The sequence below is a fragment of the Trichechus manatus genome, unplaced genomic scaffold (genome assembly GCF_000243295.1).
Source record: "Trichechus manatus latirostris isolate Lorelei unplaced genomic scaffold, TriManLat1.0 scaffold00031, whole genome shotgun sequence".
Taxonomy (NCBI): Eukaryota; Metazoa; Chordata; class Mammalia; order Sirenia; family Trichechidae; genus Trichechus; species Trichechus manatus.
Window position 1 is genome coordinate 4829289 of NW_004443967.1, and position 24883 is coordinate 4854171.

At 39.1% G+C, this 24883-nt stretch overlaps 1 protein-coding gene across 1 annotated transcript in view; it reads left to right on the forward strand.

Moving 5' to 3' along the window:
• Nucleotides 1-3191: 3191 nt before the first annotated feature.
• TDRD1 (tudor domain containing 1) overlaps nt 3192-24883 on the forward strand; it is a 52202-nt gene continuing 30510 nt past the window's right edge. The window contains exons 1-10 of the mRNA XM_023729892.1: nt 3192-3453; nt 6588-6646; nt 10511-10655; nt 15645-15750; nt 16526-16589; nt 17639-17743; nt 17951-18130; nt 18661-18804; nt 19352-19523; nt 21023-21094. Of these exons, the coding sequence (XP_023585660.1) occupies nt 3192-3453; nt 6588-6646; nt 10511-10655; nt 15645-15750; nt 16526-16589; nt 17639-17743; nt 17951-18130; nt 18661-18804; nt 19352-19523; nt 21023-21094 (1309 nt within the window). The remainder of the gene's footprint in view (nt 3454-6587; nt 6647-10510; nt 10656-15644; nt 15751-16525; nt 16590-17638; nt 17744-17950; nt 18131-18660; nt 18805-19351; nt 19524-21022; nt 21095-24883) is intronic.

Below are 24883 nucleotides of genomic sequence, written 5' to 3' on the forward strand. Positions count from 1 at the left end.
TTCCGGGGGAACACCGAAGAGAAGAAGGCCGACAGAGAGAAAAAGCCTTCCCCTGGAGCTGATGCCCTGAATTTGGACTTTTAGCCTACTTTAACTGTGAGGAAATAAATTTCTCTTTGTTAAAGCCATCCGCTTGTGGTATTTCTGTTGTAGCAGCACTAGATGACTAAGACAGCAACCCTACAGGACAGAGTAGAACTGCCCTGTAGAGTTTCCAAGGAGCAGCTGGTGGATTCAGACTGCTTACCTTTTGGTTAGCAGCCAACCTCTTAACCACTGTGCCACCAGGGCTCCAGGCATAATATAACACATAGTTATATATATTTAATTTTTTTTTTATTCCAAGTGAGGTTGAATGTTTTCTGCCTGTGTTTATCAACTAACCTTCACTCTTTTCTGAATTCTGTTCATGCCTCTAGTTCTTTTATTTTACTGTGTGGCAACTCAAGGATACTGCCAGGACACCAGGCTCTTTGCATTTTCTGCTCCACCATCCTTAATAAAAATGCTTTCTTCCTGATACTTACGCTTCCTAGTTGCAGGATGGGTGATCTACCTTCAGGTTTCAGGTTCACCTTGTAGGAAGAGAGAGGTGAAGGGCCCTGCCAGCCAAGGCTTTCTCAGAGCCCCCCCTTGGGAGAACCCTGCTTATGTCAGTAATGCCAGGTGGCAGATCAGAGGTTGAAGATGGTGTTCGGGTCAGTCCACCGTAATGCCTGCTACAGTATCTCAATGTTTGTTATTTATCCCACCCCCTTAAAAGATACCAAATTTGTCATCTTTGTGGCAACACTTATTTCCTGTCTTATTTGCTGTTTTTTGTAAGTTTCCAATTGTTCATGTTTACTACCATTTCCTTTGTAATATTTTACCAGTTTGAATTCTTTTAAAAAAAGAAAAAAACAAACCTTCACCCTCATGGGGTTGCTGTAGGCTGATTTTCTGGGAAATAAAATCTGAGACGGAGAATTTGTGTATAGTGTGTTGAGCGAACGCAACCTGTATGATACTAGAGTTTTCGTGTGGTTTGGAGTTAGTTGAGGTAGTCTTTGTGGTCCAGTATATGCTCAGTGTTGGAAAAATGAGTATTATTGGTTGCATCGGTCACTGTAAGATCGAGTTCATTGTGTTACTAAAATACCCCTTATCACTGCTTGTTTTCTGTCTGTTTGACTGATAGGCATCCAGGGCAGGTGTGTCCTTATCATTGTGGATTTAATTTCTTCTTATTCAACCGTTTTTGCTTTACCCATTTCAAATCTACATTATTATGACTCAGATTGCTGATTGCTCTGCCTCCTTGGGATGTTTGTTGTATCAGTTAAAATGTCTTTCCTGGTCTTCAATATTTTCTAGCTAGAGCTCTATTTTGGCTGCTAGTGATACTAACATTTCACCTTTATTTTGGTTGTTTGCATAGCACCTGTTTTAGTTCTTTTATTTTCAGCCTTAACATATCATTTTATGTTTGGCTTTTGTTTATTCCATCTAGCTGGGTGTTTTTCTCTAGTCCAAGTCTGTCTTTCTCTTTTAATAGACTGTCTCATCCATACTCAGATTACTTGGGCTCAGTTACATCATTTTATTTGATGTGTTCTTTTGCCATGCTTGAATATTTTTTCTTTCCTGTTGGATTGCTTAAGGTTTTTGTTTTCTGTAATTTTAAAGTTATGCAATTTATTTCTGTTCTTCTGGTTGTTACCCTCTTATGTTAATGTACATTCTTTATATTTCTTGCACAGAGTCTAGAGTTACTTAGCACTTATATCCCCATCCAGGAGGTTCAATTCTTTTCCTTTTGTAATTTGACAATATTGCTTTTTTCTTAGTGCATCCAGTATTGTAGCTGTCAGTCTGATCCTCAAACTTTGGCTTGCTTACCGGTGCAAGTGTATTTTCTCCAGCAGCCGAGGGTCTCCCACCATAGCTTCCCATCTGTGGCCCTTCTATTAGGGATCCTCCCGGGATCGGGCCCACTGAGGGTTCCCCTCCTTTGGGTAAGCCTGTGTATTCCTTTCATTTCGTTATCTTTTCTGTAATGTCATTGGATCCTGCTAGGCCTAATGTGAAACAAGCAATGAAATGGTAGTTTTAGGACACCAAGAGGCAGGACTTTGCTAATTCTTTATTTTCTGTTAAAAACAGTGTTAAACAACATTTAGATATTACTCATGCTAGTCTCAGCTCTCTGTGACCTCTTTTTCCTCTGGGCAGTTTTGGGGTCTTCTTTTGGGGATAGCAGAAGTTTTTCCTGCAGTCCACAGACAAGCAGTCACTACAAAAAGAATTGCTTGTCCACTTTTATTACTTCCCCTGGGCAAGACACTAAGAGAGTAAGAGGAAAACAAGAAGCCAGCATAACTTCTGAATAGAAGTTTGCCAGAGGCACTGTGCGACAAATTGAACAAGGAAAGTTTACAGAATGTCTAACTTAAATTTTCAGAGAAATGTACACACAGATAGGTACTGCTTACCTTAAAAGCAATAGTAGGTACAAGTAATAATTTATGGAAGTTCAGCTGGAGACTATCAAAGCAGAGGACTTGGGGAAACCAGACAGAATATGCCTCAGCTGGGAAGAATGGTGAAGGATGACCAGGAAGGAGAGCATTTACTGGCAGAGGAGGGGAGGGCATGCATCCTGGGTACTGAGTTCATATTCAAGGACAGTAGCATACACTCGAAGAGGGTAGAGGGGTTCTGCAGTGGGAGGAGAGAGGTAGGTGATGGCCTGTTTTAAATAATAACCTCTAAAGCATTTCACCACCAAGTTGTAGGCTTTCAGTTGGAAATAAGTCCTTAAAAACATGAAAGTATTATTATTGTTTCAAAAGTTTTTCAAAGGAAGGAATGGTGTTGAACTCTGAGATTACTCTTTCAATGTCTGTTGAGTTGGTCTGTTAAATTCTGTTGAACTTGGACTTTGTGCTTATTGATCAAAAAATTTTCTTTTTACCATTTCTTGTGCCATGCAGGCCAGGTTTTGATATCATGGAATGTCTGCTTTGGAATAGTTCATAGGAATTATCTGTTACACAAATATTTGAAAGAAATCACCTGGGCCTGCTGTTCTTCTATTTTTGTAATTAAAAGTTGTCTTTTAAATACATTTCTTTCCTTAGACTTCCATAAGTGTTAAATTACCAGTTAATGTGATGTCAAGAAATAATCCAGAAGCATCTACTTGTAAAATGACAGAGCCATTTAATTTTGAGAAAAAAGAAAACAAGCTTCCACTACGTGATTCTTTAAGAAGTCCTGGAGGACATCCTAATCATCCTAATTTCAGGTTGAAAAGCCCAGAGAATGGAAATAGAAAGAACAATTTTTTGCTTTGTGAGCAAACCAAACAGTACTTGGCTAGTCAGGAAGATAATTCTGTATCTTCAAACCCTAATGGCATCAATGGAGAAGTGACTGGATCCAAAGGAGACAGGAAGACATTGCCAACAGGTGAGTGAAAACTGCAGGCCTTTCTACTTCTTGGTTCTGATGGTTTTGGTGACTTATCAGACTTACATATAAGTACACAGCAATGGGCTAGTTGTTACTAGCTATTGAACAGCTAAATGACTACCTAACAGTATTTGTTATTTGAATATTGACTTAAAAGGAAAAACCTTCTATCAAGTAGCTACTTTTGTCTTGATTGATCACAGAAAGGATTCCTGGGGAGAGAATATCTGCTTTTCTTGAAGTGACAGGCTCACTTTTCATCTTCAAGAAAACGCCTGAGGAGAGAATTATCTTCACATGAGCTGTTTTTCCACAATCAGATAATCAGACTAGGAATGTAAAATGGGAAAACCCTGGCTTTTCATGGATATTCTAAAGACTGGCCATATCTTAAAAATACCATGCAAATTTTATGACTCAAGACAGAGTAGAACTGTCCCATAGGGCTTCCAAGGCTGTATTCTTCAAGGAAGCAGACTGCTGCATCTTTCTCCCACAGAGCGCCTGGTGGGTTAGCAGCTGAGCACCTAACCACTGCACCACCAGGGCTCCTTTATGCATATAAAACCAAACCCGTTGCTGTCAAGTCAATTCCAACTCATAGTGACTCTATGGGACAGAGTAGAACTGCCCCATAGGGTTTCCAAGGAGCAGCTAGTAGATTCCAACTGCTGACATTTTGGTTAGCAGCCGAGCTCTTAACCACTGTGCCACTAGGGCTCCTTTATGCATATACAAAAAAAAAAAAATTGTCATCGAGTCAATTCCAACTCATAGCAACCCTATAGGATAGAGTTGAACTGCCCCATAGGGTTTCCAAGGAGCGGCTGGTGAATTCAAACTGCTAACCTTTTGGTTAGCAGCCAAGCTCTTAACCACTGCTCCACCAGGGCTCCTTATGCATATGTTGTTGTTGTTGTTAGGTGCCATCAAGTTAGTTCCGACTCATAGCAACCCTGTGCACTACAGAACAAAACACTGTCCGGTCCTGCACCATCCTCACAGTCGTCGTTATGCTTGAACCCATTGTTGCAGTCACTGTGTCATTCCATCTCATTGAGGGTCTTCCTCTTTTTCACTGACCCTTTACCAAGCGTGATGTCCTTCTCCGGGGGCTGATCCCTCCTGACAACATGTCCAAAATATGTAAGACGTAGTCTCACCATCCTTGCTCCTGCAGAGCATTCTGGTTGTACTTCTTCCAAGACAGATTTGTTCGTTCTTTTGACAGTCCATGGTATATTCATGGTATACTACTTATGCATATAATAGTAGATATATCTAAGACATTAACCTGTTTCATTTGATTTTTTTTTTTGAGTAATTCCTTTAGTTTTAATTCTAGAGACCTGCTGTGAGAACCCTAGAACCTGGTAGAATTTAGCCCCTGTCAGTGTATCTGAAGTAAACTATTAAAACATTATTTACCTGTTTCGCTGTGTTGACTTTACACTGGTGGTGCCCAAGCAAGGGTGGGTAAACTGATAGTGCCCTAGCTCAACTCAAGGCAGGGATGCCAGACTAAGCCAGCAGTTGCTGAATTTTTCACACACTTGCAGTGAAAACAAAACAGAAGCCAAAATGCCAGTTTTACTTAAGAATGCTCTTTATCAAGCAGTAAAAATTACTAATTTTATTAAATGTCAACTCTTATATACATATATGTTTAATGTTGTGTATAAAATGGGAATATTTCTGCTGCGTATGGAAGCATAACTGTTATCTTGAGGAAGAACATGGGTTTGAGTTGTGAGCCGAACAGAAAGGCTCTTCTTGGAACATCATTTCTACTTGAAAAGAATGATAAAAGTTATGGTTATTCAGTCTTGGCTGTCTGGCAGGCATTTTCTTGGAGATGAAGAAAGTAAGCCTGTCACTTGAAGGAAAGCAGCCAACAGTGTAAAATTCAAGCTTTCAAACAAAAATTAGATTTTCAGAAAACTTGTATCCGCACTCTGAGCTGGACAGCTTAGCTTCCTAATACTTAGGTTTTTCTGATAAGGTGGGTGGTGATAACTAACAAATAGGCTTTTTCAATATTGTGTAATGAAATGTGTTGACATTTGGAAGCTTTGGACAACTCAGTGAACCATGTTTTCCAAGTAACCAGTGCATGATGTTGCACAATCATACATGGGTAAAAATCCATTCAGAGGGCAAGAGAAACCAATGGATTTAATGTAACAGTGTGAAAAGTTCATTGATTAGGCTTTAGGTTCCACATTGCAGCTAACCCTTAAGAAATTACCACTTGGATTTTCAGCGTGATATCAAAAGAGAATATCCACAAGTATCTGAGGCCATTAAATCCTTTTCCTTTTTGCAACTACATATTTGTGTGCGGCCTGATTGTCTTTAGGTGCTTCTACCAAAACAACTTACCACAGCAGATTGACTGCAAAAGCAGATATATGAATCCAGCTGTCTTCTGTTTAGCCAAACTGTGAAAAGAGATAGCAGAAATGCAAAACAGTGCCACTCTTCTTGCTATTTTTTTTGTTCTAGAAAATATAGTTAAGTTTTTCATTAAAAAAAAGTTATATGAACATGTAATGTTTTTATTATTATTTTTAAATGAATAAACCCAAAACCAAACCCATTGCCATCAAGTCGATTCCGATTCATAGAAACCTGTAAGACAGACTAGAGCTGCCCCGTAGGGTTTCCAAGGAGTGGCTGGTGGATTCAAACTGCCAGCCTTTTGGTTAGCAGCTGAATGCTTAACCACTGCGCCACCAGGTCTTCTTTAAATGAGTAAATATTTTTTAATTCTTCATTTTAATTTCTAATATGGTAAATATTGATAGATTTAAGCCATATAAGCAAAAGTTCTTGGGGGTCCTCAATAATTTTAAGTGTCAGGAGGTCCTGAGTCCAAATAAGAAATTGAATAATTGTTGCCTTAGTGAATGGAGAAGAGTTCATAATGCGAGGAGCAGCAGTCAAGGCTGAAATTTTAGCACAAGCGTGTATTTTCCATATGGGAAAAATAAAACACTGCTTATTAGTGGCATAGATATAGGGCTATTATGGTATAACCCTATTATTTGAATATGAATTATGGTACTTTGCATTTTTAGGAATACAAGAAATATTTGACTTTTATTAAAAATAATGTTTTTCTTCTCCAGGAAATTCAGTATCACCATTAACTGTTGGAAATAATTCACCACCCAAAGACGTAAACTCTGTAAGTTATCTGTTTTTTTTAAAACTGTGTGTGTGTGTCACTAGGGGTATGTGGGGGTGTGGACTGTACCAGCTGACACTGTAAGAGGGGGTGATACCAAAATGACTGGTCTATAAAAATATTCCTGTAGTTAATTATGGAAACCCTGGTGGCATAGTGGTTAAGAGCTATAGCTGCTAACCAAAAGGTCAGCAGTTCGAATACACCAGCTGTTCGTTGGAAACTGTATGGGTAGTTGTACTCTGTCCTATAGAGTTGCTCTAAGTTGGAGTCGATTGGACAGTAACGGGCATCTGGGCTTTTTTTGGTAGTATATCAACAGATACATTTTTCGCAAGCCCAGCTTACATGTGTCAATATACCTACAAGGCTAAAACTCTATGCCATTACTCTTTGAACCTTCTGATGCACTCCAGTCAGAGCTGTCATTATAACCCAGTTACAGTGGCACTTTGAATCATGTGGTTTCATCTGCATAGGCTACAAGCGCACACTGTTGTTTTCCTTGCTGATTTTGTCAAGTTTTCTGGTGTTTTAGCTACACTGTTGTGGTAATTAGTATTTGTAACCTATATCGATAACTTTTTTGAGAATGAATTAGTAATTAAAGGAAAAGAAGGAATGATATACAGGAATTATGATTTACAAGTAACAGTAGTACAAAAAACATTACTAAGGAGTCTGTATGGTCAGTACGGGAGGAGGTCTGTGGGGGTGGGTGACAACCATGAGTTACTGTACTGGGTGATACCAACCCTAGTGATGCCACTGTTTCAAACATATTTTTGTATTGCTTTAATAAAGAATTATTCACTTTGCTAATATCAGTCAAGATTAAATTTCCTCATTCTTGATCTAGTACCTTTTTTTTTTTAAATTACACTTTCTCTTTTTGTAGATTGACATGCAATTATAGGAAATAATACAGAGAGATCCCTTGTACCTTTTACCTATTTTCCTCTAATGGTAACATCCTGAAGAACAATAGTTTGGTAAGCAAGGGTATGGAGAGAATGAAGATAGAGAACATTTCTATCCCTACCAGGATCCCTTACGTTGCCTTTTTATGGCCACATCCACTTGCCTTCTGCCATTACTTCCTCCTTAACCCCTGGTAACCGCTAGTCAGTTTTATCATTTCAAGAAAGTTGCCTCTTGATTATAGGCTTTTTTCACTCAGTATAATCTCTAGAGATTCACCTTGTTTGTTGCAGGTATCTGTGCTTCAATCCTTTTTATGGTTGAGTAGTATTCCGTGGTATGGACGTACCACAGTTTGTTTAACCATTCACCCATTGAAATACATCTGGGTTGTTTCCAGTTTTTGACTCTTACGAATAAAACTGTTATATTCATGTGAGAACATAAGTTTTTATTCCCTACATGTTTGTCAGCTTGTCGTACTGTGGCGGCTTGAGTGTTGCTTTGATGCTGGAAGCTATGCCACCGGTATTCAAATACCAGCAGAGTCACCCATGGTGGACAGGTTTCAGCTGAGCTTCCAGACTAAGATGGACTGGGAAGGACGTAGTGGTCTATTTCTGAAAAAAATTAGCCAGTGAAAACCTTATGAATAGCAATAGAACATTGTCTGATGTAGTGCCGGAAGATGAGTCCCTTAGGTGGGAAGGCACTCAGAATACGACTGGGGAAGAGCTGCTTCTTCAAAGTAGAGTTGACCTTAATAATGTGGATGGAGTCAAGCTTTTGGGGCCTTCGTTTGCTGATATGGCATGACTAAAAATGAAACAACTACAAACATCCATTAATAATTGGAATATGGAATGTATGAAGTATGAGTCTAGAAAAATTGGAAATCATCAAAAACAAAATGGAATGCATAAACATTGATATCCTAGGCATTAGAGAGCTGAAATGGACTGGTATTGGCCATTTTGAATTGGACAGTCATATGGCCTACTGTGCCAGGAATGACAAATTGAAGAGCAGTGGCGTTGCATTCATCGTTAAAAAGAACATTTTAAGATCTAGCCTGAAGTACAGCGCTGTCAGTGATAGGATAATATCCATACGCCTGCAAAGAAGACTGGAGCCCTGGTGGCAAAGTGGTTAAGAGCTCAGGCTGCTAACCAAAGGTTGGCAGTTCGAATCCACCAGCTGCTCCTTGGAAACCCTGTGGGGAAGTTCTGCTCTGTCCTGTAGGGTCACTGTGAGTCGGAATCGACTGGACGGCACACAGCAACAACAACAAGGAAGACCAGTTAATACAACTATCATTTAGTTGTACATACCAACCACTAAGGCCAAAGATGAAGAAATTGAAGATTTTTACCACCTTCTGCAGTCTGAAATTGATCCAACATGCAATCAAGATGCATTGATAGTTACTGGTGATTGGCTTGGGTCATTGTGTTTTCAGTCGCCTCTTATGCCTGTGAAAGTTGGACAATGAATAAGGAAGACTGAAGAAGGATTAATGCCTTTGAATTATGATGTTGGTGAAGAATATTGAATATACCGTGGACTGCCAAAAGAACAGACAAGTCTGTCTTGGAAGAAGTACAGCCAGGATGCTCTTTAGAAGCGATGATACACGAGACTTTGTCTTACGTACTTCGGACATGTTATCAGAAGGGACCAGTCCCTAGAGAAGGACATCGTGCTTGGTAGAGGATCAGTGAAAAAGAGGAAGACCTTCAACAAGATGGATTGACACAGTGGCTGCAGCAGTGGACTCCAGCACTGCAACGGTCTCGAGGATGGCGCAGGACCAGGCACTGTTTCGTTCTGTGGTACATATGGTTGTTACGAGTTGAAACTGACTCGATGGCACCTAACAACAACAACAAAGTTTTTATTGCTGTAGGATAAATGTCCAGGGATGCAATTACTGAGCCCCATTACAGTTCATGTTTAGATTTTTTTTAAGAAACTGCCAAGGTGGCTGTACTGTTTTGCATTCCCATCATTAATTATGAGTGATCCAATTTCTTTGCATCCTAGCCAGCATTTGGTGGTGTTTGGTATTTTACCCAATTCTCATATGTGTGTAGTGATATTTCATTGTGGTTTTAATTTGCATTTCTGTAATGGCTAATGATGTTAAACATCTTTCATGTGTTCATTTACCATCTGTGTATTCTCTTTTTTGAAATATTTCTTTATGTCTTTTGCCCATTTTCTAATTTTTTTTAATTGTTGAGTTTTGAAGATTCTTTATCGGTTCTAGATACTAGTCCTTTGTCAAATATGTGGTTTGCAAATATTTTTTCTCTTTGTGGCTTGTCTTTTCATGCTCTTAACAAGATCTTTCCTGGAGGAGGGGAGGCTTAATTACCCTAAGGACGGGGCCCTGGCTCCCTACTCAGTCCAACTTCTCTGACACCATATCAGTGGCAGAGTTGAGTACCTTGTAGCCTGGTGGGAGTGCAAGTCTAGGCTCACCACTCTGTCTTTGCTAGTGGGGGTGGGGCTGTGGTTTTTTCCTGCAGCATTTGGCTGGAATATGGCAGTTCTTATCTGCGAGTTTTCTGTCTTGCTAGGCCTCCCCTTTCCTGGTCCTTTGGCTAAAGAGACCAGGCTTTTTGTTGAGGATTTTATTGTGTGCACCTTCTGACATTTCCAGGTTGCCTGCTTCCCCAGCACCCAGTCTGGGACAAAAAGAAAATGCAGGGAACTCACTGCCATGTTGTTTTTTGGGTCCCAAGATGTCCCTAGTAAGTCTGCCTTCTTTCTGCCCTCATGTTTGTTTTATATATAAGTCCAGGGTTTTTCATTGTACTTAATGGGAAGAATAGGGATATGTATGTTTTATCTTCCCAGAAGCAGAAGTTCCAAATCTAGTCATTTTTTTTTTAGAAGTTATGACTAAGTGTTAATACTATTCTTCTTTTTTCTTAATAGAAGCCTAGCAATAATGTGCCTCCTACAAAGTCAAAAAAAGTACACAAGTTGGTTGAGAATTCCTTGTCCATAAGCAATCCGGCGCTCTTCAACTCCTTAGGAACTCCTCTTCGGTCCACAACCTGCCATCGCTGTGGCCTGTTTGGTAAGCATATTGCGTTCAGAAGTCTGTTGGATGGTTTCTCTACACAATTTAAAAATCTTTTTATTATGGAAAATTCTAAACTTATAAAGTTTAAACAGGATAGCGTATGTACACTATACTCCCATATCCCAGCTTCAGCAGCTGTCAACATCCTGCCGTTCTTGTGGATCCACACCTTCCCACTCTCCCCACTTCCCTAGTTGATTGTTATTTTTATAGGACCTTTTTTTGAGGTAAAACACACATCGAAATGCACAAACTCACACTCCTACCAAGATAAAGAACATTTCCATCTTCTCAGAAAGTTCCCTCATGCCGCTTCCCAGTCACTACACTCCCCCGCTGCCAAGGCAACCATTGTTCTCATTGTTTCACCTTAAATTAATTTTGCCTGTCATAGAATTTCATAAAAATGGAGTCACACAGCATGGACACTTTTCTGTAAAGTTTTCTTCATTTAAGATATTTTAAAGATTAATCCATGTTGTTTCATGTATCATTTTGCATGTTGCATGTATCAGTTGTATGTTGCATGAATACTGTTACATTGTATCATTATACCACAGTTTATCTGTTCTCTTGTTCATGAACATTTGGGTTGTGTCCAGCTTTTGGCTGTCATAAATAGAGCTTGCTAAACATGTTTGTACAAGTCATTTTGTAGACATACGTTTTCATTTCTCTTGAGCAGAAAATTGCTCAGTCAAAAAACTTTATGAGAAACTGCCAAACCACTTTCCAAAGTGATTGTCCCATTTTGTATTCTCATTGGCAGTTTATGAGAGTTCTGGTTGCTCCATATCTGGTTGCTCCATATTGCCTACATTTGATGTTGTCAGTCTTTTTAATTTTAGCCCTTCTCGTGGGTCTGTAGTAGTATCTGATTGTGGTTCTAATTGGCATTCCCTGATGATCAATGATCTCAAGTAATTTTTAATGTGCCTACGGGCCATTTGAATATTTAGCTCCTTTGTTTGTTAAAGTGGAAGCATTTGAGGCTAGCCTGATTTTATTGCTGTTTGTTACTTACTAGATAGCTTATTTTTTCTGTCTGGATACTGATAGAAATTTTTTTTTTCAGTATTTGTATTTCAGAAAACTTCCTGGGTTTTTCTAGGTGTGGTTTTATTGTTTTGTTTTTTTTATTGGCACACAGTAAGCCATTTTAGTCTGCATGTACAAATCTGTTTCACTATAACAAAGTTTTGTTCTCTGTTTCCTTTGATTGTTCCGCTTTAAAAAAAATTTCATGGTGGACAGAGCAGGAGAAAAGTAGGGTGCAAAACTCAAATTCTAGGAAAAAGACCAGGCTTAATGGTCTGACGGAGACCAGAGGGACCCTGGAAGACATGGCCCCTGGACTTTCTGTTAGCCCAAAACTAAAACCATTCCTGAAGCTAACTGTTAAGATTAGAGTGGACTATAAGACATAAAATGATACTCGTAAAGAGTCTGCTTCTTAGCTGAAGTAGATACGTGAGACTAAATGGACAGCTCCTGTCCAGAGGCGAAATGAGAAGGCAGAAAGGGACAGGAGTGGTTGAATGAACACGGGAAATCCTGGGTGGAAAGGAGGAGTGTGCTTATCACATTGTAGGGAGAGCAACTAGGGTCACATTACAGTGTGTGTATAAATTTTTGTATGAGAAACTGACTTGAACTGTAAACTTTCACTTAAAGCACAATAAACAAAAAAGAAAAAAGAAAAAAATTTTCATGACAGTAAAATATGTATAACATAAAATGTGTGTTTTAACCATTTTTGAAGTACACAATTCAACGACATGAATTACATTCACAATGTTATGCAACTGTCCCACTATCTATTTCCAGAACTTTTTTATCACCACAAACATCATACCCATAAAGAAATAACTTTTCATTACCTCTTCCCTCCAGCCCCCTGTAACTTCTGATCTACTTTTTGTCTCTGTGCATTTGCCTATTCTAGATATTTCATATGAGTAAATCATACAATACTTGTCCTTTGTGTCTGGCTTATTTCACTCAAGGTTCATCCATGTTATACCATGTATCAGGACTTCATTTCTCTTTATGACTGAATAATACGCCATTCTATTTATACCAGGAGCCCTGGTGGCCCAGTGGTTGAAGCACTCGGCTGCTAACCAAAAGGTCAGTGGTTCGAACCCACCAGGTGCTCTGCGGGAAAAAGATACCATCAGTCTGCTTCCTTAGAGATTACAGCTAACAGACATGTGAGGAAATGCTCACGATCATTAGCCATTAGAGAAATGCAAATGAAAACTACAGTGAGATACCATCTAACCCCAACAAGGCTAGCATTAAACCAAAAAACACAATAAGTGTTGAAGTGGTCATGGAGAGACGAACGCTTATACACTGCTGGTGGGAATGTAAAATGGTACAACCACTTTGAAAATTAATTTGGCACTTCCTTAAAAAGCTGGAAATAGAAGTACCATACGATCCAGCAGTCCTACTCCTTGGAATATATCCTAGAGAAATAAGAGCTGTCACGAGTAGGTATATGCACACCCATGTTCATTACAGCACCGTTCACCATAGCAAAAAGATGGAAACAACCTAGGTGCCCATCAGCGGATGAATGGGTAAACAAATTATGGTGCATTCACACAATGATGAATTTGTGAAACATAACACGGAGGAATCTGGAAGGCACTGTGCTGAGTGATTTAGTCAGTCCCAAAAGGACAAATATAAGACCACTATTATAAGAACTCAAGAAAAGATTTAAACACAGAAGAAAACATTCTTTGATGGTTACAAGGATAGGGAGGGAGGGAGGGGGTAGTCACTAACTAGATAGTAGACAAGAATTATCTTAGGTGAAGGGAAGGACAACACATACTACAGGGGAAGTCAGCACAACTGGACTAAACCAAAAGCTAAGAAGTTTCCTGAATACAACCAAACACTTTGAGGGACAGAGTAGCAGGGGTGGGGATCCGGGGGCATGGTTTCAGGGGACATCTAGGTCAGTTGGCATAACAAAGTTTATTAAGAAAATGTTCTGCATCCAAGTTTGGTGAGTGGCATCTGTGGTCTTAAAAGCTAGCGAGCAGCCATCTGAGATGCATCAATTGGTCCCAACCCACCTGGAGTGAAGGAGAATGAAGAACACCAAAGACACAAGGAAAATATTAGCCCAAGAGACAGAAAGGGCCACATAAACCAGAGACACACCATTAGCCTGAAACCAGAAGAACTAGATGGTGCCTGGCTACACCAGTGACCGCCCTGACCGGGAACACAAGACAGTCCGTGTTGGAGCAGGAGAAAAGTGGGGTGCAGAACTCAAAATCTAGTAAAAAGACCAGACTTAATGGTCTGACTGAGACTGGAGGGACCCCAGAAGACATGGCCCCCAGACTCTCTGTTAGCCCAAAACTAAAACCATTCCCGAAGCCAATCTTCAGACAAAGATTAGACTGGACTATGGGATATAAAATGATTCTTGTAAGAGTTTGCCTCTTTGCTCAAGTAGGTGTGTGAGACTAATGGGCAGCTCCTGTCTGGAGGCGAGATGAGAAGACAGAGAAGGACAGGAGCTGGTTGAATGGACACGGGAAATCCAGGGTGGAAAGGAGGAGCGTGCTGTTACACTGTAGGGAGAGCAACTGGGGTCACATAACAGTGTATGTATAAAGTTTTGTACGAGAACCTAACTTGAATTGTAAACTTTGACTTAAAGCACAATTAAAAAAAAAAGAAGAAGAGATTACAGCCTTGGAAACATATGGGACAGTTTTACTCTGTCCTGTACGACTACTGTGAGCCAGAATCCACTTGATGACAGTGGGCTTGGTTTGGTATACATAGCACATTTTGTTTATCCCTTCGTCTGTTGATAAACGTTTGGGTAGTTTTAATCTTTTGGCTATAGTGAACAGTGCTCCAGTGAACATTGGTGTACAAGTATCTGTTGAGTCCCTGCTTTCAGTTCTTTTGGATATGTACCTAGAAGTGGAATTGCTGGGTCCTAAGGTAATTCTGTGTTTAACTTTTTGAGGAACTACCAAACTGTTCTCTACAGCTGCACCATTTTACATTCTCACCAGGAATGTGTGAGTGTTCGAGTTTCTCCACATCTTCACCAACACTTGCTATTTTCCCTTTTTTTGATACTCCATCCTAGTGGGTGTGAAGTGGTATCTTATTGTGGTTTTGATTTGCATTTCTCTAATAACTAATGATGTCGAGCATCTTTTCACGTGCTTATTGGCTATTTGTATGTCTTCTTTAGAGAATTGTCTGTTTAAGTCCTTTGTCCGTTTTTTAATTAGGTTGTTGGTTTTTTGTTGTTGAGTTGTAGGAATGCTTTATATATTCTGAGTATAAATCCTTATTAAATACATGATTTTCAAATATTTTCTCCTGTTCTATAGGCTATCTTTTCACTTTCTTGGGAATGTTCTTTGATGCACGAAAGTTTTTAATTTGGATGAAATCCAATTTATTTATTTTCTCTTTTGTTGCTTGTGTTTTTGGTGTCATATCTAAGAGTCCATTGCCAAATCCAAGGTCATAAAGTTGTACCCCTCCATTTTCTTCTAAGACTTTTATGGCTTAACTCTTATATTTAGGTCACTGATCTGTTTCGAGTTGATTTTTGTACATGGTGTGAGGTATAGGGGTCCAGGGATTGTTCTCTTTGTAACGTGTTTCGGGCTGTACTTTATGAAAGTCAGTTATATTACCTCTGGTCTGTCCTCCCTGTCCATTCTCCCCTCATTTTCATCTTTACTTTCCTTTTTACTTGCATTTTGAGAGCGCTTTAAAAGTTTTATTTTAATACTGATTTCTGTTCTCTTCCATGGTCTTATGAAAGCACCTAATTATAAATAGCACAGTTCTCGTCACATAGTCTTTTTGGATGTCATTAATAGAATGGTGTTTGATATAGCTGGTCGTTGAAAACGTTTTGCGCTTGAGAATAAATATTTGGAATAATACGTTGATGATGTTATGAGTTGTGTTCTGTAGGATCACTGAGGTGCTCACAGTGCAAGCAGACATACTATTGCTCCATAACATGTCAGAAGAGAGACTGGTCTGCACACAGCATCGTGTGCAAACCTGTGCAGCAAAAGTAAGTGTTCATTAAAAAAAAAAATAGTGTTTTTTTTTTAAATCATTAGAGAATATTAAAAAAATGTTTTTCTGATAGATTAAGGATCAAATCTGTTTTAAGTGGTCTTAAAACTATGTAGAAGTGTAACTTTTTAATTTATTTATTGAAGCATAGATAAAGTGTACAAATTTGAAGTGAACAGCTGTACAAATTTAGGATTTGTTGTGAATATAATTTTACTAGATAGTACCTATTAAAATTTATAACCTTAAGTGAGTTTGCTTTTTGAATGGTTTGAGCTTTAGAATGCCTTACTTTTAATCGTGTATGATTTCCTGAGTTGTAATAAGGTAGGACTCTCAGAGTGCATCTAGAAAGTCAGTGGATGAGTTGTAGTTTTAAAATATTTTTAAGTTTCACAGGTGTGGCGTTTACCAATTTATAGAGCAGTTTCACATATATAACTTCATTTGATCTTCAAAGCTGTGTAGGTAACGTAGTGATTATCTCCATTGTACAGATCAGAAAACTAAGACTTAGTAATTGCCTCCCTGTCATTAGGTGACTTTTGGAAGAAGGACATCTTTGCACTGGGTCTACCATTAGGTAGCCAGCATTAAAGTGTTTTACTTTAACGTATGATTCTCTTTGGAGGAAGTGGTTTTGCTCTTTCTGAATTTTGTTCATTGAGAATTTAGCAAAATTGTGGTTTATGGTCCCTGGATGTAACTGACTCCGTAGTATAAATATTATAATCAGGGTTTTTTGTTTGGTGTTTTTTTTTTTTTTTCAGTTTCCACAAACCTGAAGATAGTAAGTCACCTTTTGAAACAAGGAACATGGAAGTGAAAAATGAGGTATGGTATGCTTCCTCATTATCTTTAGAATACATTTTTAATGACTCTTCTTTGTTGAATTAAGAGTAGTTAAGCTAAATAAAATATTTAAGACTAATTTCTACATTCACTAGTGTTTATTTAAAAACAAAAGTTTCTTGTTGAATAAATCTGTGTGCCCTAGTGATTGTATTTAGTGATTGTTGGGGTCTTTGAGAATTGTTTATTTCCAGTCTTTTTCCAAAAAGTACTTGAGGTGGCTGTATCGCAATGTAAAAACCATCTGGACTACTTAAACAGTCCCATCTTCCCAGGCCCTGCATATCCAAGTTCCCTAGTTCTGTGTGTTGGATTCTAGTAGGGCCTAGTTATCTGTCTAAGGAGAGATTTTTCTGTTAATATCTGTTCTCTTCTCCAATTAGATAATTATATGGGCTAAATCATTTATAATCTAAAAACATCTGTTGAACTGTATAATCTGTCCAACTCATATTTATAGATTATTGTAAACCTTCTTTAGCTGCTCCTAGCCTCTGCTCCCCACCCCTGAAAAAAAATTCCAACTTCCTCAAATATTCATTCTGACAAAGAGTTTAACAAGTGTATATTTAAGAAACTGTCCCCTTTTCTACTGTATAGAGCAGTTCTACTCTGTTTTATGGGGTTGCTGGGAGTCAGAATTGACTCGACAGCAACCGGGTTCTCTTTATAAGCTCCACTGTACTTAGCTTCTTCCAGCCATTTGCTTTTTATGAAATCAAAGTGGGCTTCCTATATGCATACAGAATAACTGCTGAGAATAAAGCTTATGTTCAACAACAGCAAAACCCCCTTTTCTTGTAAAAACTCAACATTAGCATCACCATCCTAGCCTGACTGTTGGGATGAACCATTGTGCTGTGTACACTGTTCGTAGACAGTGGATTTTAGTGGCTGTTGGAGGCCTTCACTATTCCTGTGCTCTCTTACTCAAGCCAAGTGATTCTGGCCTCAATTCCAGCAAATAGTGGCCACAGTATCATTGAAACATGTGCTGATAAGTAATTCACGTATATATTTTTTCAAACTAGAGTGACTATCCACTTGGAGTTACTAAAGAAATAACCCTTTGTGCTGAGAAAATAATGTTTTCTGATTTGAGAAGTCTACAGCTCAGGAAAACTATGGAAATAAAGGTATTTGTTTAATCTCCATAGAAATTCCAAAGAACTATAGATTTTTATTTTCCCATTTCCTGGTTTTAACTTGAGTTTATAAAGTAGCTGCCATATATATCCAAGTATCTGCAACACTTTTTTATGTGTCTTAGTTGTAAAGCTTTAAGAAAATCACATTTGCTTTATATTCCCAGTGAATTATTACATCTTTTATATCTTTGAAAGGGCACAGTTACTGAATTCAAACACCCAAGTGACTTTTATGTACAGTTATATTCTTCAGAAGTTTTAGAATACATGAACCAACTTTCTACAAGCTTAAAAGAAACATATGCAAATCTACTTGAAGAAGATTATATTCCTGTTAAGGGGGAAGTTTGTGTTGCCAAGTACACTGTTGATCAGGTAACCCATAATGTAATGAATTATTTAATGACATGTTTTAATTTAGTCATATTAGCTCATCAACATTGGTGCTTTTAATGATGCATTCAGTAGATGGCTTAAAGCCAGACTGGTCACGATCTTGTTTCTCGTCCTCGGTAGTCCATGTGCTGTTTGATTACCCGCCCTTCCTGCCCCCAGCGCTCTAGCCCTCTCTAACGCTGTTTATAGGTTCCTCAATGGCAGGTTGTGAACGATTGCTAGTCATAGAGCTTGTGTTTGTTGGTGTAGCTGAGGCATTAGTGTGTGATAGAATCCATTGGTGTAGAATAGCTTTGGAGTAGTTGTGCATATTAAGGTATCCTAATTAGACAGTATGAAGGATTTCTTAGTAAGATTCTTAGTAAACTGAGTTGGGCTTTTAGTTGAGTGCCTTAAAACAACACAGTAGCCTTTCTTTTTGCATGTTCTGTAGGTTGGTTGAGGGATTTTCTAAACCTAAGATTGTGAAATGCTTTTGTGAAGCAGACTACCATTCTCTTTCACTTTAGACTTGGAACAGAGTAACAATACGAGATGTTGATGTGCTGCAGAAGAAGGCACACGTCTTATATATTGATTATGGAAATGAAGAAATTATTCCAGTCAACAGAATTCACCAGCTAAGCAAGAACATTGACTTGTTTCCTCCTTGTGTAAGTCTAAATTCCTAGAAGTGCCCTCGAGGAGCATTTTTAATGTTTTGATAGATGCAGTATTTGCTTGTTCTGTTCTGCCATGGTTATTATTTAACAGTACCTATTGCTGTAGCTTTTCCTTTGTAGATGAACACTGATTGGCCATCTGGGCTCCATTTTGATCATGCTGTATGTAGTTAAGTGCTGTCTCAGGTGGACACTGTTAACATTTCTAGGCACACCTGATCAGACTGCTCTGGAGAAAAGCACTGTTTCTGTGTTTATTACGTTACTCGGAAGTGGCCTGAATTGATGCAAAATGGAAAGTTAATTCTTTTCATGAATTTCTGAAGTTTCAAGCCTCGAAAGTAAGCATTGTGAATAGAGTGCCGAGAGAGGAATAATTACATGAAAAATTGTTTATCTGAATAGTTTTACTACTTGAAGATTTTTCATAAATTTTCAATATGAAATATATTGTCTTCAAAATTTGTCAAGGAATTAATTGGAATGAGTCGTTTTATAAATAATAATTTTCATCAGTAACCTGTGCTCAATCTTTCAGGCCATAAAGTGCTTTGTGGCCAATGTTATCCCAGCAGAGGGGAACTGGAGCAATGATTGTATCAAAACTGTCAGATCACTGTTAATGGAGCAGTACTGCTCTGTAAAGATCGTCGACATCTTAAAAGAGGACGTGCTTGCCTTTGCCGTAGACATTAAGCTGCCAAGTTCAGGTAAGAGCTGAGTCTGTCTCTCTTTTTAAATTGAGCACTTAATTTGTTACCTAGTCTCTTTACCTCTTCCTCAGAGAAGAAATAGAAACATGAAGTGAGGCCAAGTAAGATCCTCTCTGGAGTCCTTCAGGTTGTGATTGAAGATGTGGTTCTGGCCCTTCTCGCAATTGGCAGTTTGTCGAAGATGTGGCACAGATTCGTAGAGCTGAGTGGCTAAAAGACTAGATCTAGATTCAGTACGGGGAGAACTGTATTGTCCTTTTAATATAGCCATTATGGGAGTTCCTGGGTGGTGCAAACGGTTAAGCGCTCAGTTACTAACCTAAAGGTTGGCAGTTTAAATCCACCCGGAGGTGCCTCAGAAGAAAGGCCCGCTGATCTACTTCTGAAAGGTCATAGCCTTGAAAACACTGTGGAGTGCAGTTCTACTCTGCAGCACGGGGTTGCCATGAGTTTTCAGTTGACTCGATGGCAACTGGTTGGTTTGTGGAGTTTTTTTGTTTTTTTTTTTAACTTTTGTGATATAGCCATTATAATATCTATTTTTGTTTTCTAATCCTTTTTTGAGAGAAATTCAAGAATTTCTCTATCAGTTCATTTTTTATCATCATTGCTTTGTCTTTGAGCAACCTTCACAAAACTGCTTTTGGTTAGTATTGATACTTAAACACCCGTTGCCATTGAGTCAATTCCTACTCATAGCAACCCGACAGGACAGAGTAGAACTGCCCCATAGAGTCTACAAAGAGTGGCCAGTGGATTCAAACTGCCAACCTTTTGGTTAGCAGCTTAGCTCTTAACCACTGTGCCACCACTACATCATATTTAGGTTATGTAAGTTGAAACATTTTGGAATTCCTTTCCTTTGTTCTGGCTTCATGTCCATTTGAAAAGTGACTTACGGTTTGCTTATAAGTGCCTCTCCATTTCCAAGGTGTTACCCCTCTGCTTTTAGAGGCCTGGTGCCTGGGGTGACTTGGCGGATAAAGAAGTTGATCCTGTTGTGAATTTAAGTATTAAATCTGTTTGTTTTGTTTCTTTAGTATGTATGTTTGATGATAGGACTTCAGCTTTTGGATATTTTTTCAGAAAACTTGAATTTCATGTCAGTGCTGGCCCTTGCTTCAGCCATGCTTTTGGGCCTGGGAAAAAAGTAGTCTTGTGTCTTAAATTTATTTCTTCTTGTAAATGGCGGTCATTCCAAGTACACCTGTGAGGTGATAACTGAAGCTCTTGTGTATTCAGATTTTTGAAGTAAAGTCTTTTCATTAAAATTTCTGTCAAATGATGATGGAAAATTTGCTTTGTTTTCTAAAACTGGGCATTGAACTATAGTTTATACATAGAAACTGAACTGGTAAGAAGTATGCCAATAGTATTAACAGCTTTAATTGCTGGGTCATGTAATTATGACTCATTTGTTCTTTGTTTATGCTTTTCCTGTAATCATTTGTGTATAATATCTCAATGGAGATACATTTTCTTAATGATTTTTCTAGGAAAACCTTTAGACCATGTACTTGTAGAAATGGGATATGGCTTGCAACCCAAGAAGCAAAGTGCAGATCAAAGTGAGTATACAGGTTAATATTTAACAGTATAGTGACTTTAGTTAATTGAAGAATATCCTCCTTACTGATGGAAGAAGACACAAAAAGGGCAGAACCATCTCACCGTCAGACTTGATGGTAATGATGACTATTTTGTAAACTTTATATAAGAAAGATGATTTTTTTTCTTTTAGTAGTACATTATTTCTAATCTTAGCCTTCTCTGGCTCTCTTCCAAGTAAACTCATCCTTGGCATGATAATTATCAGAGATTATGAAGTACTAAGTATCATATGACACTTCAGGTTGAGGGCTTTTCAACTAACATTTCCTTGGTTTAATTTGTTTTTGTTACTTGGGTATTCCAGAGATAGGAAGCAAAAATAAGTAGGTTAATAAAATTCTGTTCTGGTAGGATAGTGTTTCTTCTTAAATTTCATCTTAATTGTGTTTGTGGTTTTTCAGTTAGTATTGATACAAGAGAACCAAGAAGTTTTTATATCAGCATTTGATTTTTCTCTTTGCCTAGTCTTATGTGTTGTTATTTGTAGTCTCCTTTCTCAGCTACTCTAAGTGTAGACATAATTCATTATCTCTTGCTCATTGACCATGAGATGATTGCCTGATGAATAGTGCCATGGTTGGACGGCACATCCTGTCCCATAAATTACTTCTCCCACATCTCCCATCCCTTGCCTTATCTGATTGGTTGCCAAGTCTTTATTGATTCTTCTTCTCAATATCCTTTCTATGTCTTTTGTCCTTTCTTTTCCTTGCTATCATTTCCTTAGTTCAGGAATCCTCATTATTCATGGACAGTTGCGATAGACTTCTGATATTATCTTTTGTCTCCTGTCTGTATTCTGCAGCACTGCCTCTTTGATAGCTCTGAAACATACATCTTAGTGTGAAACTACAGGAGAAAATTAAACTCCTAATTATCGAATGGCAGTACAGTTAGAACCATAAATGTTGTTGGCATTTTAGGGAGAGTGTAGAATGAGGACATATAGTAAGGGAGATAAATTTGGGGATCCCATTGCCATACCCTTCTCCCCCGTCTTCCACCCTCTAGCTGCGCTCGCTCAGGCCCACCTGTGTGGACATGGTTGCACACCTGCTCTATAGGTCTCTTTTCTCTTCAACATGGATCAAATTGTAGCTCCTTATTTGAGCATCTTCTGTTTCCTGCAAGATTTAGAACTGCTAGAGCAAGGACCATGACTTTTTACCTGCTTTCATCTCCCCATTGCCTAGTTTGGTGTCTGACATACAGTAGATGTTCAGTACATAATAAAAAACAAAAAGAATCCTTGGGAGGATCTTCTGATGGACTCTTACAGCTGAAAGGGAATGTCAGGATCATCCACTCCACTTACTTTACACATGAAACAACAGAAGCTGAGAGGTGCAGTGGGTTACCCCAAGACTTAGTGGGGGACTGTCTTAGCCTGGCTTCTCTAGAGGAGCAAAACCAGCGAAAAGTGTGTATATATGTATATATGTATGTATATAGAGAGAGATTTAATTCAAGGAAATGGCTCACACAGTTGTGGAGCCTGGCAAGTCCCAAATCTGTGGATCAGGCACAAGGCTGAAGGCTTCTCCAGACTCACGTGGTTTCAGGGACTGAGGAACCCAAATTCAGCAGGTTAGACAGCAGTTTCCTGGCTCACAGGGCTGTGGGAGCTGGCGAATCCCAAAATCTGCAGGTCATGTGGCAGGCAGCTGGCTCTTGTATCAAGAACCTGAGGTCAGATGAGTTGGATGCAGGATCCAGAGCAAGAGTGAGCCTTGCTGGAACATCCATTTATATACTGGAGGTAGGCCATACCCCCCAAGGAAACTCTCCCTTCAAATTATTGACTGTTAATAGCAGATCTCATCAATAAATTGATTACATTATACAAGATCTCATCATGGAAATTATTACATTATATTACATTATGGGAGGGCAGTCAGTCCAGGGTCTGCCAGACCACTGAGAATCACAGCCTAGCCAAGTTGACACACAACATTAACCATCACAGTACACCCCTTGTTAACTTGGCACATGTACACATCTTAAACCATACATAATCTCTAAATAAAGACAGTTACAAAGTCGTACTACTAACGTGTACAACCGAAAACCCACTAGCCCCATTTACATTTTATATTTTATAAGTAATGGGATAAGGGACAGAAGAAAAAATACTTGTGCCATGTATGTACACACACACATATATTTATACATACATACGTACACACAATAAAACAAGAAACCCTCATAACATTAACAGTACTCATTTCTGCAACTGGTCATGGTTGTCTGCCTGGTGAGGTGAGCCGGATCTTTATTCCTGAAGGATCTGGGTCATTATTAGTCATGTTGGAATTATATTGCTGTAGTTTTCCATTTACTTTAATCACAGGGCATGGTAGTACTAAGAGATGCCCTAAGGCATCTGCTGTATTCCAGACATACTCTTCTTTACCTCCATTATGTAATATCAATCTAGTTTTCCCTTGGTAATCAGAATCAAACGCACCAGCCAGTACAGTAACTCCCTTCTTTACTTGTTGATCCAGAGGCATGAGCAGCCCAGAGTGGCCAGATGGTATTCTTAGCTTTCAGTTCAGTGCAGTCAGTGTTGTGTCTCCAGGTGAGAGCATTCTTCTCTTTGGAACTAAGACCTCTAGACCCACAGAGCATAGGGGTGCAGGGATAGGAAGCAAAAATTTTGTGATTGGGTCACTAGGGGTAATAGTGGTGCCACTCGTATTTCCACCCCTTGATTCCTGGACCCATGAATTCTGACTATGGAAGAAACAGCACCATGTATTGGACGCCGTTTTATTAGAGCATTTACAGCTTTCTGGAGACTATTGCCCCAACCCTGCAAAGTATTACCACCTAGCTGGTGCTGTAAATGTGTCTTTAGAAGGCCATTCCATTGTTCTATAAAACCAGCAGCTTCAGGATGATGGGGAACATGGTAAGAACAGTGAATTCCATGAACGTGGACCTATTGTAGCAGTTCATTTGCTGTGCAATGAGTTCCTTGATCCGAGGCAGTGCTGTGTAGGATACCATGATGATGGATGAGGCATTCTGTAAGTCCATTGATGGTAGTTTTGGCAGAAGCGCCAACCATTGTGTGCAAGGAAGGCAAATCCGTATCCAGAAGAAGTGTCTATCCCAGTGAGAACAAAATGTTGCCCTTTCCATGATGGAAGTGGTCCAGTGTAATCAGACTGCCACCAGGTTGCTCGCTGATCACCCCAAAAAATGGTGCCATACTGGGGACTCATTGTTGGTCTCTGCTGCTGGCAGATTGGCACTCAGCAGTGGGCACTCAGCCAAGTCAGCTTTGGTGAGTGGAAATCCATGTTGCTGAGCTCATGCGTAACCTCCATCTCTGCTACCATGACCACTTAGTTCATGAGGCTACTGGACAACAACAGGAGTGGCTGGAGAAAGGATGACTGGTTTCCACAGAACATGTCATACTATCCACTTGATTGTTAAAATTCTGCTCTGACGAGGTCACCTTTTGGTGAGCATTCACATGAGACACAAATACCTTCACTTCTTTGCCACATTCAGAAAGGTCTGTCCACGTACCTTTTCCCCATACCTGCTTGTTCCCAATTTTCCAATCATTTTCCTTCCAAGTCCCTGACCATCCAGCCAAACTATTGGCCACAGCCCATTAATCAGCATTTAATTGCTCATCTGGCCATTTCTTCTACCAAGCAAAGCGAACAACCAACTATAGTGCTTGAAGTTCTGCCCATTGGGAGTATTTCCCTTCACCACTGTCCTTC